The sequence below is a fragment of the Eimeria acervulina genome, genomic scaffold (assembly GCF_000499425.1).
Source record: "Eimeria acervulina Houghton genomic scaffold, Eah_scaff131, whole genome shotgun sequence".
In the NCBI taxonomy this organism is placed as follows: domain Eukaryota; phylum Apicomplexa; class Conoidasida; order Eucoccidiorida; family Eimeriidae; genus Eimeria; species Eimeria acervulina.
The window spans coordinates 24,844-38,411 of NW_013550289.1; the positions used below are offsets into that span (position 1 = coordinate 24,844).

Genomic DNA, 13,568 nt, shown 5'->3' on the forward strand with positions numbered 1-13,568 from the left:
GACTAGATTGCATCATGCCTCTTCCCTTTAAACTCAGTTTTTGAAGATAAGGTATGATAAAAATAAACCCAAAGCAATAGTCATTCCCCCCCTGTGCCCGTAACATCGGGTCCCCCCGGCCCTGCCTGACTGCAGCGGTTGGGGTGATGAAGGACCTGGAGGGCACCTATCAAACAGCGTCATATACCCCATGAAGGATCAACGGCCCCTTGACCCGCATGCTGCTGCGGCTGCGGCGGCCCGGCGCCTCAGCAGCGATCGGCCACTGTTTGCTGTTTCCTTGAGCACTGCGGTGTCTCAACTGCTGAAGCTAACTCCAACACCTGAGTCTACTGCTTGTTGCTCGCCCTCTTCAATTCCCGTATCCTGTGCTTCGTCGCAAGCTGGAAGTGGGGCCCTTGGAGTAGATGGCCTTCCGCCAGAAGACAGGACATTCGGGCGGGCAACGGGGGACCCGCAGCACAAACAGAACACTCATGTAGACGCAGGCCAGGAAGTCAACCACACTCTTCAGGCGCAGTGGCTAACCAGGCGGTTCATTGCTCAGGTCCGAGCCCACTTTGAGGCCGTCCTAGCGGCATCACCTCAGGAAGAGGGGGAGGCGGCTGAAGATGGCGGCGAGGAGGCGTCGGCATGCGAAGGAAAAGAGAAGGAAATAATCATGTACCAAAGATCTGTTTGTACTGCAGGGCTTCGCTGGGGACTTCTCCTGCTGCTCTCAGCCGAGTCAGCTCTGCTCACTGAGCCAGCACATCAACAAACGCCCCAAAGCCCAGCAAAAGGACACCCAAACAAACAAAACGAAAGCTGCCTTTCTTCAGAGAAAACTCGGCTTGAGGGAGAGGCCCTAAACTGCAACGGGCATGATAGGTCAGAATCTGTCGACGCAGTATTAAGGGGTAAGAAGGGCGAAAGTCAAGAACCGGCTCAGGTTGCGGTTCTGTATCCTCTCAAAGAGAAACGGAACCCTTCATGCGACGCATTTTCCTTTATGGTTTCTCAATACCGTTGTTTTTGTGCTTTTCTGCAGAGGCTCTCTTTGCCTTCGAGATAATCATCCGAGTCTCCCCCACGACAGCCTCCCGAGTCCTCCCCAAGGTATTGGAATGGCTCGACTGGTGCCTCTCAGGCGCAAGGGGGCACCATGCGTTGCTCTCGGGAGAGGGAGAGGCGGGTAACCAACGGCAGGATGTTGCTCTGCAAAATGCGGTGACGGATGGCTGTGAGTGCCCACTGGAGCGACGTGTGCACCATATTAGGACAGGCTCTCTCTCAGTACTCTTCACGTGCCCCCTACCCAATTGTCTCGTTCGAGGGCGTATTTGCAGTCAGTCGGAGCATCTTAACCGGGTCCGTTTGCTGGCACTTCTCTTGCGGGGCCCCAGGGTACTCCTTGGATGTTCCAGGCTCCTCGTCGCCTGTGTAATGGCGCCCAGTACAGCAAACGGGGGTTGTGGAGGCGACGGCAGCGGCAGCATGCGAGGAACCGCGCCGGTGAACAAATTAGAAGGGGAGAATGCCAAAGCTGCGGCTGAGGTGGAGGCTTCTCTACAGCGCCGGCTTTGTGCGGAAACAGTTGACCAACTGCTTGTTGCTATGAAGGATTTGAGATCCGTCCTCATCCCCAGTGCTCAAAATGGTGAACCACGCCAACCTTCACTGACACCTCACCAGAAGGAAGGAGGCATTGAGGGCCTGAACGAGGCTGAGAAAATGATTCTTGCAGCTTGTTTGCCCCCTGTGCTTCGTTGGGCGGCGGCTCCATCACGGCATGCTCTAGCCGGAAGCCAGAAAGGACGCGGAGACGCCTTCCCAGCATACAGATCTGCGGCGCAGAACTTTTCCTGGGCTTTTGCCGGGACCCAAATCTTGGCGGATGAGGGTGCACCACGAAAGGCAGCGCTTTACATACTCGCTACTATTCAGGTAAGCGAAGATGCGGGGACCGGGAGCAGTGGCGAGCCGGAAAAAAGAACTTTTGCTGCCGAAAGCTGGACTTCGCTGGAAAAATGCGTTGGAATTGCCGTTCCGTGTCAATTAGATCCCATCCAGTTGCCTATTGCTGGTTTGGACTCAGGGCTTACTTCTGTCGTTTGCAGTGAATGTACAAGGGTCGTCAAAATGTCTAGACACCTTTGGGGTTGCTGCCGCTGCCACCGATGGGTCGGTAGTTCGACAAGCTCAAGGTCAGGGGCTCCATCCGGGCAATCTGTCCTACTGTGCTTTTGCAACCGTCCGGAGTCATCGGATTTCTTAAATATTTCCTCACTGAATCAGCTCCACTGCAGTGTTTCTTGTGTTCCCCTTTGCTACTCTCTGCAGCTCTTCTGAAAGAAGTCGGTGAATTCTTTAGTTTCCTGCCAAATATGTCTGTGGAGCCACATCCCCTGGAACTACCGCCTGGCACATTCATTCATGCGGTAGCGGGCCTGTGCTCCCGTGCACTTACGGCCAAAGAGCTCCCAAAAGCTTTCCAGATAAATGCGAACCGCGCCGACTCTCGCATTTTACTAACAGCTACAGCAGCAGCCTCAGTTGCGAAAGTGCAGATTGCGGAACGAGGTGGAGGAATAGATCCTCGCTGCCCACTAACTGGTGAGGCATTATGCCGAATCAGACCCAAGCGTTGCTCAGATACCGTCTAACAAGCGTTCATTTGCTACGATTTTGCGCTGTTAATCTCGCTCCGCAGGGCGATTGCAACTGCCAGAAGGCCTTCCTGACGAGCAGCTGATTGAACCTTTTCCTGTAAAGGCGAAGTCCGGACTTGCAGCAGTGAATGGATGTGGTGAACGAGCCTTCCTCTCGTACCTTAGTGATGAGGGGGCATTTCGAATGGCTATACACGTTTCCCGCATCTTGATCGCACTCGTGAAGTCCGTATCTGTAAGTTGGAAGGTGTCAGTGACAGTTGCATTTAGTCGTCTAGGAGATGGCTGTACGCAGTAGTGAATGCTGGTAGCCTGTTCTTTTCTCTTTCGCAGCTAGGGGATGGAGAGCGCAGCCTAGGCTTCATTATTCCGCCCCTTCTCCGCGTGTTGGACGTTCCCCAGGGTACGGATCAAACTGCATTTTCCTTTGGCGCTGTGTCTTGAGCAGTTGGTGGCAAGCAAGCATTTCAGTGGTGCACAGGGTGGACAGTGTAGTGGGGTTGGTCATACTCTGCATTTTTGCGATGTGTATTTGCTGCCTGCTTGGATATCAGCCGAAGCTCGTTTCTTGGGTTGGAAGTGCCTCAACGAGGTAGTCGCCAGTTGCCCCATAGGTGGTGAGCAGCACCACGTATCCCCCGGCGTTCAGTGCTAAAGAACTAATGGATTGGGCGATATCGCTAACAGCGAATGCTTTTAACATGCTACTCGTCAACTATGATGTGTCCGTTTGTTTGTTTGTTAGCACTAAATAACTACCGCGCGCCTATTATGCAGGTGCGTAGCTCTAATACGGTCCTGCACTCTGCGCTAGTTATTTGAGAACATGAGCAGTATCATTGCTCTCCCTCCGCATGGAGCTGCTGGTGAAACGCTTTACCTGACGTATGGCATGGGTGTGATGGTTCTGGCCGTTTTTTTCTCAGGCTCTGACGGGCGGTTTTCCAATATACACCGAAGTCGACGTCTGCTTTGATGCTTACCTTGAGGCATTTACGGCATTCGTCTGTCGTACATGCGCAGACGAATATGACCAATCATTCTTTGATTGGTGCGCAACACACAGTCTCTTGCGAGTTTAAACTTTCCTGCTTTCTGCCGGTCTCATACATGTGGAAACTAAGTAAAAGCTTCGTAAGCTCCTTGCGTTGTGCACTCAGCCAAAACTTTATTATCGACATGTGCCATCCCGCCCTAAACTCGTCGGAGAGCCTTCGCTCAGCGTTTTTGAGACGATCCAGGGCACTGCTGATCTTCGCTGGAGACTCGGCAAACCTGCGCCTCTATGACTGGATGAGCTTCTGCCTTGAGGCGTTGGAAAGTAGTTCGCTAGAAACCATAGGAGAGGGTATGAATGCAAAACCTCATTGAACCATTACACGGAGAAGTGCGCGATGGATCCTTGTGCTGGTGACCAGTGGGTGGGATGCACCGTTTAGGCTCGTGTGTTCAGGATTGCAAAGTCTAAAGGTGTTGCTCTCCGTTGGCACCGACATTGAAGAGTTTCTGCCGCAGATTCTTTGCCGCTTGGCTACCATAGCCTTAGTTGCAAAGGAAGAACCGGTGCACGCATGCCCTGCGTCTTGCTCCGCACAGCTGTAAGTGGACGATGAGTGCCATAGTCAAAGGGGCAAGGAGTTGGCTACAAGTCGTATCAACAGCAGCAGCATTTCTTCAGTCTGGTTTGTGGAAATGTTCTTTTTTGCAGACTGCTCTCAGAATCAGTCGACTCGATTGCCCATCAACTGCTTCACACAGCAGACAATCAGCTTCTATTTACCATTTGCGCAAGGGTTATTTCGCACTTTCAGGAGCGGCGTTCCGACGAACCATATCTTGTGGATGCCATCACTCGATGGCTTTCATGGTTTTCTTCTCTGCTTCAAGAGGGAGATACGGAGGAGGAGAGAAACAGGGCGAATCCAACGCCCTCACGCTGTGTGGCCTCCAGCCAATGATAGCCATGACGTTCAAATCCTGTAGGACTTAATCCAAAGGCGATTCGTTTTCCTACTACCTTCTTGAATAATGAAGATTACAAGCATTTAGCTGGCGCATCCACAAAGAACGAAAATTTCCCTGTGGTTGTTTGATCAGGGAATGCCAATATTATGGGAACTTCGCTTCCGTTGAATCGATTCCAACGATGTCGACAGGAGGAGCATTAGATTTAACAGTGATTGAAGATACGTAGGCAGACTCACCTCTGTTGGCAACAGTGAATTCACCAGCGCAGAATTCCTTTTAAGAAGCTGAGGCCGGGGAGGTCTAGATGTCCCTACTGGCTATAGTCTCCAGCTTTCGTGAACTCCCTTGTAGAATCAATACGATAGGTCGCTAGATGTATTGGGGGCATTTCCGAGGTCAGAGGAAATGAGAGTTGCCTGTGACGAAGTGTTTTGGTCCGCCTATTCATGTAGTGGGGGATGCCAAATGCCGTGCTCTGTGCTTGGCTGGCGTTATTATTTGCAGCAACAGTAATGTATTGCGTGACTACTATGTAGCAGACTCAGTTGGAGTAAGGATTCAACAAATAGCTTATAAGATTGGGAACAATTAAAAAAAAAATTGTTCAGAGTGAGACATAACTCAAGGGGGGTTTTCCCTTAAATCTGAAACATCTTCAGCATGCGGTGGGTGACAAAGAATCCACCTAAAGATACGTGATTAGCAACTATTTGTCATTTTTCCGTTTGAGACACCCATCTTACCAGCAATGTTGACGGAAGCCAGGAAGGTTCCAACAAGAGCAAGAAGAGTGAAACCAGATATTAATGCAGTGCCGTACTCTAGCATGCAGCCGATGACGATAACTCCTGACAGCTGAAAAGGGAATGAGTGTGTAGCTGAATGGCGGACACGTAGCAAATAGTTGACTTACAGCGTTTGTTACGGACATCAGTGGCGTGTGCAGGGCAGGTGTAACGGCCCAGACGCTGGAAAATGTCCCCAAATGAACCAGTCAAGGGTGTCTTTGAGTGGTATTGACTTACCAGTAATAACCGACGATGAGAGACAAAGCGAGTAAGGTCAAGTGCTTGAGCTCCATGGGGTCGAGGACAATGCCAAGAAGCCCCACCACGGCAGCGGCAACAACCAGGCACATGGCAAAGAATGCATCTGATGCAAGGGCTTGTGCAAAAGCACCTCCAGCCTTTGCAGGAGCTGCGCTTGGCGCAGATGGCATCGGCACGCGTGGGGGCGTTCTTGAGACGGGCGTTGGCTGGGGGGGCTGCCACACGTTGCCTGAGAGCAGAAGTTAGCAGCAGGGTGGTTGTGGTAAAGAAGATAATTGCTCACGGCCTTGATAGACGGCAACCAATCCTCTGATAACTTCGTCGTCCATGTTGACGCGGAAGTTGCTGCCGCCACCTAGATCTTCGAGAAGGTTGCAGATGTTCATGGAGAACAGCTCTGAAGCCTGGACTGGCCTGAAAACGCGAATAGACTGTCGTCATTAACTATGGAGTTCCTAGGATAGACGAACGTACATGCGGGTTTCAATGCGTTTGCGTCCAATGACAGTGATGCCGTCGACCACGACCTGGTCGTCCTTGGGGGAAACCTCAACATTTCCTCCCCATCCAGAGCGCGTATCGCCGAATTCAGTTGCAATGTCCACAATGACAGAGCCAGGCTTCATTGAGCGCAGCATGTCGCGTGAGATAAGCTTCGGAGAAGGCTTTCCGTGGATGGCAGCGGTACATATGACAACGTCACAGTGCTTGATTGTGTTTGCAATCAACTCTCTTTGGGCCCTCTGGTACGCATCACCCATTTCGCGTGCATAGCCTCCGAGAACTTCAGCTTCCTCCCCCTGTTTTTACCATAATGATTTGTCATCCTTTAGATAAGGGAAGATTTGATTTACCATTCTCAAGCCAATGAACTTTCCACCACAAGATTCGACCTCCTCGCGTGTTGCGGAGCGCACATCATGACCGAAAACTTGTGCACCCAAACCATGGGCAGTTGAAATAGCCTGGAGACCGGCAACACCGGCACCGATAACGAAAACCTTGGCAGCCTCAACACGGCCAGCAGCGCTGATGGACGCCTTGCTGAGCTTTGGGAGTGCGTTGAATGCTTCAATGACTGCGCGATAGCCCTGGAGGCCTTGCATCGCAGACCTGTAAGCATACGGTTAGCTGCTTGTCGGGCACCACGTGAGTGTGGAAACTGCTTACTTAACGTCTAGCTTTTGTGCTCTGGTGACACGTGGCACTTCGTCCACAGCAAGGGCTGTGACTCCTTGACGTGCAAGCATGTCTAATGCTTGCGTGTTGCTGAAGGGGTCAGCGTTGTCGTTTAGCATTGAGGTTGTTGACTGTGTCATGTCACTTACACGCTGGGGAAGAGGTAGCTGATCAGCACCTTGTCTCTGGGCATGCGGGAGACCATTTCCGGTGTTGGGGCTGACACGCGGAGCAGCACCTCAGCTCCGTTGATGACTGCATCGGCGTTGGACGCAATCTCTGCTCCAGCTCTTCTGTACTCTTCGTCACTGAAGCCAGCATTCGCGCCAGCACCGGACTCGACGATGACACGGAATGCCATCTTTCTGAGCCTTGGAACAAACTTCGGGGCAATGGGCACCATGACTGAACCGTTGGAATCCTTGAGAACACCAACAGCCAATCTGGGATAAGGCCATGACGATGGGTCCGCGCGCTCATCTCTCTCGAACTCGAGGAGGCCAGCTTCGAGATCATCGCGAGCAGCGGAGGGAGGCATTTGTTCAGCCCTCTAAAACCACCAAATGCGAATCGCGTAAGATGCAAAACGAACGAAACCAACGTACCGCGTTGACACGGGCGAACACAGCAGAAGTTGTGTTCTTGGCATTTCCAAAGAGCATGCGGGTGTTCTCAAGGTGGAAGAGCGGGTTCTCAATGCTAGCATATCCAGCTGCCATGGAGCGCTTCAGGACAAATACGCGTCTGGCCTTCCATGCCTCAATGACTGGCATGCCGGAGATCTTTGATCCTGGCTCAAGAGCGGCAGGGTTGACGGTATCGTTAGCACCAACAACGAGGACAACGTCGTAGGAGCTCATTTCAGGGTTAACTTCAGACATCTCCTTGACGATTTTGTAGGGGACATCAGCCTCGGCCAGCAGGACGTTCATGTGGCCTGGAGAAATCGTCAGTAGACGTTCTTAAAAAAGTGTTCCCATGAGTGCTATACCTGGCATGCGACCGGCGACTGGGTGGATGCCGAAATCAACAGTAATGCCACAGTTCATCAGGTTCTGTATTCGTCAGGTTAGTGAATGTTGATCATGCGCGATGGTGCAAGTGAAGCCTCACCTTCGCAATGTCAGCGAGCTCGCTCTGGCACCTTGCAACTGCCATTCCGTATCCAGGCACGATCAGGACCTTCCGGGCAGCCAAAAGTTCGTCAGCGACCTCATCAGCATTGGCTTGTTGAACAGCGCCCTGTGGGGCAGCTGCACCGACTCCCTCTGCCTCCTCGAAGCCTCCAAGGACAACATTCCAGAGACTCCGGTTCATGCCCTTGCACATAATGTAGGACAGGATGGCACCGGACGAGGCGATGAGAGCACCAGCGATGATCAGCAGGTTGTTGTCCAACATGAAACCACTAAGAAAGGGGTCGATTTGTTTGGAATAGAGAGTAGTAGAGTAATGTCCTTGCATACCTGGCAGCGAGTGCCACTCCGGAGTACGAGTTCAACAAGCTGATCACGACAGGCATGTCAGCGCCACCGATGGCGGCGACTAGGTGGAAACCGAGCCACATGCTCAGGCCAGCGTTGACATAACTGAGTACAGGGATGAAGAATCGGAAGGGGGAGATGAGCAACCACGGGCATCTTACAGGCAAAGCATCCGGGTGAAGTGGCCAGACGAAACGCAGAAAAGAGCGCCAAGCACGCCGATAGCAGCAATGGTGGCAGAATTTAGTGCGTGACGGCCGGGGACTCTCAGGGAGCGGCTCTCCATTGATCCATGGAGCTTAGCGGCAGCCACAACGGATCCTGTGAAGGTGATGCCAGCAACAAAAACTCCAACATAAACCTCCAACAGACGAAGGAGAGAAGAGGCTCTCTCGACTCCGGCGGGGGAGTGGAAATTGGCGAATCCAACCTGATGCAAGGTGCATGAGAAAAGGCACATTCGCCTATGCCAATTGGTAGTGCCTTACCATCACGGCAGCGAGACCGACAAAACTGTGGAAAAGCGCCACAAGTTGAGGCATCTCGGTCATGTTTACTGATTGGGCAATGTATAAGCCCAAACCAACTGCAGGTGCAGCTGTGGCGAAGAATAGCAGATAGTGTTGACCGAATCCTGCCTCCGTGAAGGTGACTACAACGGCGGCAACCATGCCCACAAGACTGGGGGAAAGCGAGTTACTGTAGGATGCTCAAAATTGGCAATTTCGAAATCAGCATACCCAAGGATGTTCCCGCGCTTCGCTGTCTGGGGTGTGCTTAGGCCTCTCAGACAAAGAATGAAACAGACGGCAGAGAACAGGTAGACGGCTCCGAGGAGAGAAGGCATGTTTGAAAAGGCGAATTTTGAAATTGCACCACCTTCCGGGTTCTCAGGTCGAGCTCCATCGAAGCCTTCATCGCCTTCACCGGGCCTGCAGAGAGAATTGCACCTGTCAAGCAGAGGGCAGAAAGGCAACGAGCATACCGGTTCACGGGGAAAAATTCGCCCATGCGGACGAGATGGCGTTGAATAGACCTCAGGTTTGCAGCCGGGAAGTCGAACTCGGCATTGGTGGTTGTGCTCAAGAGAGCCACACCTAGGCATGTTGCCAGGAAAACAGTTGATAATCCACTGGGGCGCCACATCTTCGCAAAAGAAATCGGGAAGTCTGCTGCAGTAGAAACAAAACCAGATTGCCCCTCAGGTGCCGCTGTTTTCTGGCGGACCGTTGCTGGTTGAGAATGTTTTGATTCCAAGAATGAGCCTCGAGGATCAAAGTGATCCGCAAAAATGGTCCGCTGTAGTGACACCACAAGCTCGTTAAGAACCAGACGAGGTCCCACGGCGTTGTCTCGTTCGCATTAGCCGCTGCAGCTTGTGCCTTTAAGGCAGGACTTTTAAACAGATTCAGCTTTAATTTCAGAAGGCTGAACATGGGAACACGTTGTTCCCAACAACTCGTCAAGTTCGTCATTGGCCGCTGGTCCAAGAACAAGGTGGCGGCATGGCTATCGGAACTAGACCTCGACGAAATCTTTGCTCTAAAAGGCATGTGGAACATGTTTGATCTTTAATATTCCATGCAAAGTCTTCAATTGATTAAGGAGCCGTTAGCCTAAGCGTCGTTGTGCCTCCCCTGCAGATGCTCTCCTGAGCAGGTTCGACCACCACACCTTACAGAAAGACACATTTCTTTGGACAGTCCGAAGGAGACAGCTTATGTTCTGCCTAAACATACGGGTATTTATCCTCACGTGTGACCAAAGGAATATCCATTCTATTTTTTTAGTCCAACATAGCTAGTCTTGCGTCGTAGCAACGGTCCTCCATGGTATCTGAAAAGTTTACAGTGGCAGACCGATCGCTTGCCCCACAACAGAAAGTGTGTCAAAGTGCCTGAAATACTTGTTGGAAGCCAGAGATCACCACCCTCTCTTGAATTGAAGCGTTAACTTTGGGACATACGACAAAGGCTGCCCCACCACACCAGTGTCGTCGTCCGGCAGCCCATACCGCCATCTCAGAGTTCATGTTGACATAATACTTTTGAGCGATACCGACTAAATCTCTTTTTCACCAAAGAAATTCCACAGCATTGCATTTCTTGGGAATTCCAAGTCACATCCCTGCTCTATTAGTGCAGATATTGCGTCGAGCCACGCTCGCTTACAGGCAACATTGCATTGGTTTCGTGCGTAAAAGACGAGATAACAGAGCAGTCTTCAAGGAGCGTACTAAAGCACTGAACCTTTGATGAACAGCAATCGTGTGATCTCCGTTGCCTAGGTTTTGCGTAGTGAGAGCATCACAGAGAAGTGCTATTGGTGGTTGATACGAAGAGCAAGCTTTTCCTGAGGGGAATCAATTCTTGAAGAGTGACAGTAAGAGGCAGGGCCTTCGGGACTTTTCTTCTGCAAAGAATCATATTCGAGAGGCTTTATCACACAGAACCTTACAAGTTCCCAACGTCTCGTCCAAGCGGAAATTACTGGCAGAAAGGTAGAGACAAAACAAGATGCACCACATGCTTTTGTAAACTGCAGCATCTCTGTAGCCTGATTCTGTCAAAATGACAAAGGGGTGGCTTCCTGTACAGTGAGGGCAAAGAGATCGCATGCAAATACGTCGCAGCTGCAGACGGCGTATGGAATATCATCTTAATCATACAGATAGTCCCACAAATCGTCCAACCAGAATTGTTTCCTTACTTCTATACTTGATAAATGGGCCCGGAATGACTCTTTGTATTGAAAGGAACTGTTAGGGGGCGTCATGGTTGTTTTTGCGCACCTGAAGCACTCCAAGCTTGAAAACAATCATTTTTGCTTGCCCACATACCAACTAACGAAACTACAACGTAGACTCCATTGCTCCGGTGGTGACCTTCTATTGGCCTTCAGAGGCAGTTAGTTTGTATGCGGTAAAGGCTCGACGATTGGTCTCCCTGGGTCAAAAAGGGGGAGGCAGCTTCAGCCTGGAAACGCATGTGAACAAAACAGGTTTGAAGATCTTTAGGAGTGCATACCACCATCACATCCGAAGGGAATATGAAGACCAGCCGGTTTGGTTCCTCTGCGTGCTAGCTAACGGTTAGCTTAGCACTGGGTTTCGAAGATTTCAAGAACCACATGTCATGGAGTTCAGGAATGCGAGTACTTTGTGAATACTGAATCCCCACAGGTGCTTGGTGCCCTGGCTCGCGTTGAACAAAAGGCAACCGCCTCTGCTATTCCTGTTTGAATCCTGGTTAGAGGTATAGACAAATGCTAAATACGTGTCACGACGGCACCTTGCAGCTTATTAAATTCCCACGCTGATTCTGCCTCTTTCCGAAGGAACGATGCGCTTCATCGCGGTGCGCTTCAAAGCAAATGCGCGCACCACACAAGGCAAATCTGCTTGATTAAGGTGAAGCTCGCCAGTTTCTCTGTTTCCCGTGTACTGTTCAGGCTAAAGGCCCGGAAGAATTGTGGCCGCAGACGTGTAGCGGAAGACCAATCGCCTGTCGCAGTCTCTGTCAAGGCTACACCTGCCAGAGTTCAGCGGCCCTTCAGTCCCCACATCATTGAAAAATGTTAGACTATATGCTCGGTTTCGTCCCTTTTGGCTCCGCTGACCAAAGTTGACGGCCATGTAGACCGCAAGCAGCGATTTCTGGAAGAAATATGCTCATATGACCCAGATTCGTGTGCGCGTGGTACTCTGAACGATTAAGTTTTGCAGGCATCGTTAGTTTTTTCCCACCGTTGCATCAAATGAAAGCAATCTGTCATGAGAAGATGTAAACTTGTGCTCTTTCCAGGGAAAACTTGCAGGGGTATTGTTGTTCCCACTGATGCAGCCATTAACATCTGGAGAAAGATGAGGCGATGTCTCTGAACTCATAGTGAGTGCACCGTAGCCAGGCAAAGCGTTCCAAGTCCCAAATGAGCTGAAGGACTAGGTCTAGGTATACTAGCTGTAGATCAGTGCAGCTTGTAATGCTTATCCCCCAACAACAAAAACGGGTGAGCCGTTTTTGGCTGTGTCTACACCGTTTGACGAAGATATCCACTCTCCCCACTTTGATTCCCCAACAATTTGACCGTATAGCAAGCCCCACTACGGTAATATGGCTACAGAAAAACACAACTAAGTGAAACTGCGCACTAAATGGAATGCCCATCACTCGCATGTGTTGCTTCATGGCCCTGTTGCATGCCCAGCACTTCAGATCTACACTGGCTTCCCTGCACAGTGCCGCAGTAGAAAAAGCGAACATACAGCGCAGTATATATATATATATATATACATATATATACACTACCTATATGCAGGGTGCGACAGAAACGTAGAGATAATAAGAGGTAAAAAAAATTGAAGAACGCTGAACACGAGTGGCTGAATATTGCAATATTTTTCATTCTCTAATCCCACAACACCTTCGACTTGCGAGATATTTCCGGCCGCGGACCTAGCATGCCTGTCTGTTTCGGCTGCAGATTGTTCCATACATTCATATATGTAGCCATACAAAGTGAGTATTGGGTGGTGCACTTCCGTGACAGCTTGAAATGCGCGCGTTTTGCCTTCAGATACGCCAGCGGCAGCATGAGAGACTAACGGGGCTTCAGTTTTGTACTTTCATCACATATGTTCATCAGAGTCACTCTTGCAAAGGCTCTACGAAAAGATATTTTAAAGAAGAGTTTGATCGACTTGTCTGATGCGCAACGCCTGCTGTGACGATCAAGCACGATTTTTCCCTATGGAGGCAAAACGTTGGCTTCTGAACAATCAGAAGAATGCTAATAACGACACTACTGCTCTACTTTGCTAGATATAACTGGTCTGCAACGTGCTGAACGAGATTCTGGTGCACAGGCGACTCGGAAGCCCAACGCGATTGCAACGGGAGCGGTGGAAGCAGAGTCATGACAATCTTCAAAACATCTAACCACAAGATAATCATCTGCAGGTCCTGCTTGAGGCGTGCATTGGGAGGTTTCGCCTTGATTTCGGGTCGAGCGCAGTGGCACCGGGAAGTTGAACGGAAGTTGAATCGGGCAGCACTGAACATTTGCAAATATCGTGCTGTCATGCGACGACCGGCAGAGAATTGAACTCCTCTAGGCTGATAATTGCACATGTTCTGAACATTGCCGCCTCCTGCCAATAAAATTGGCGGGAACTTGCTCAGTGGCCATCCCCGGCCTGCGATCATAGGAAGCCCGGGTGCCCAGCACAAAAAGAGAGC

The 13,568-nt window shown here is 50.8% G+C and overlaps 2 protein-coding genes across 2 annotated transcripts; one reads left to right on the forward strand and one right to left on the reverse strand.

The window, feature by feature from the left end:
• Nucleotides 1–190: 190 nt before the first annotated feature.
• Nucleotides 191–4,845, forward strand: EAH_00019490 (hypothetical protein, conserved; the record flags this gene model as incomplete). The annotated part of the gene is made up of 9 exons (XM_013397303.1): nt 191–899; nt 1,031–1,926; nt 2,078–2,186; nt 2,323–2,595; nt 2,693–2,886; nt 3,578–3,702; nt 3,812–3,999; nt 4,105–4,249; nt 4,749–4,845. The coding sequence occupies 9 exons, from the start codon at nt 191–193 to the stop codon at nt 4,843–4,845; spliced, it is 2,736 nt and encodes a 911-aa protein (XP_013252757.1).
• A 473-nt stretch (nt 4,846–5,318) lies between these two features.
• Nucleotides 5,319–9,477, reverse strand: EAH_00019500 (transhydrogenase, putative; the record flags this gene model as incomplete). The annotated part of the gene is made up of 16 exons (XM_013397304.1): nt 5,319–5,474; nt 5,533–5,587; nt 5,645–5,897; nt 5,952–6,082; nt 6,143–6,468; nt 6,523–6,781; nt 6,839–6,937; nt 6,997–7,397; nt 7,453–7,784; nt 7,839–7,902; nt 7,961–8,255; nt 8,314–8,436; nt 8,493–8,761; nt 8,820–9,012; nt 9,072–9,263; nt 9,317–9,477. 16 exons carry the CDS (start codon nt 9,475–9,477, stop codon nt 5,319–5,321), a joined length of 3,309 nt encoding a protein of 1,102 aa, XP_013252758.1.
• Between the last annotated feature and the right edge of the window lie 4,091 nt (nt 9,478–13,568).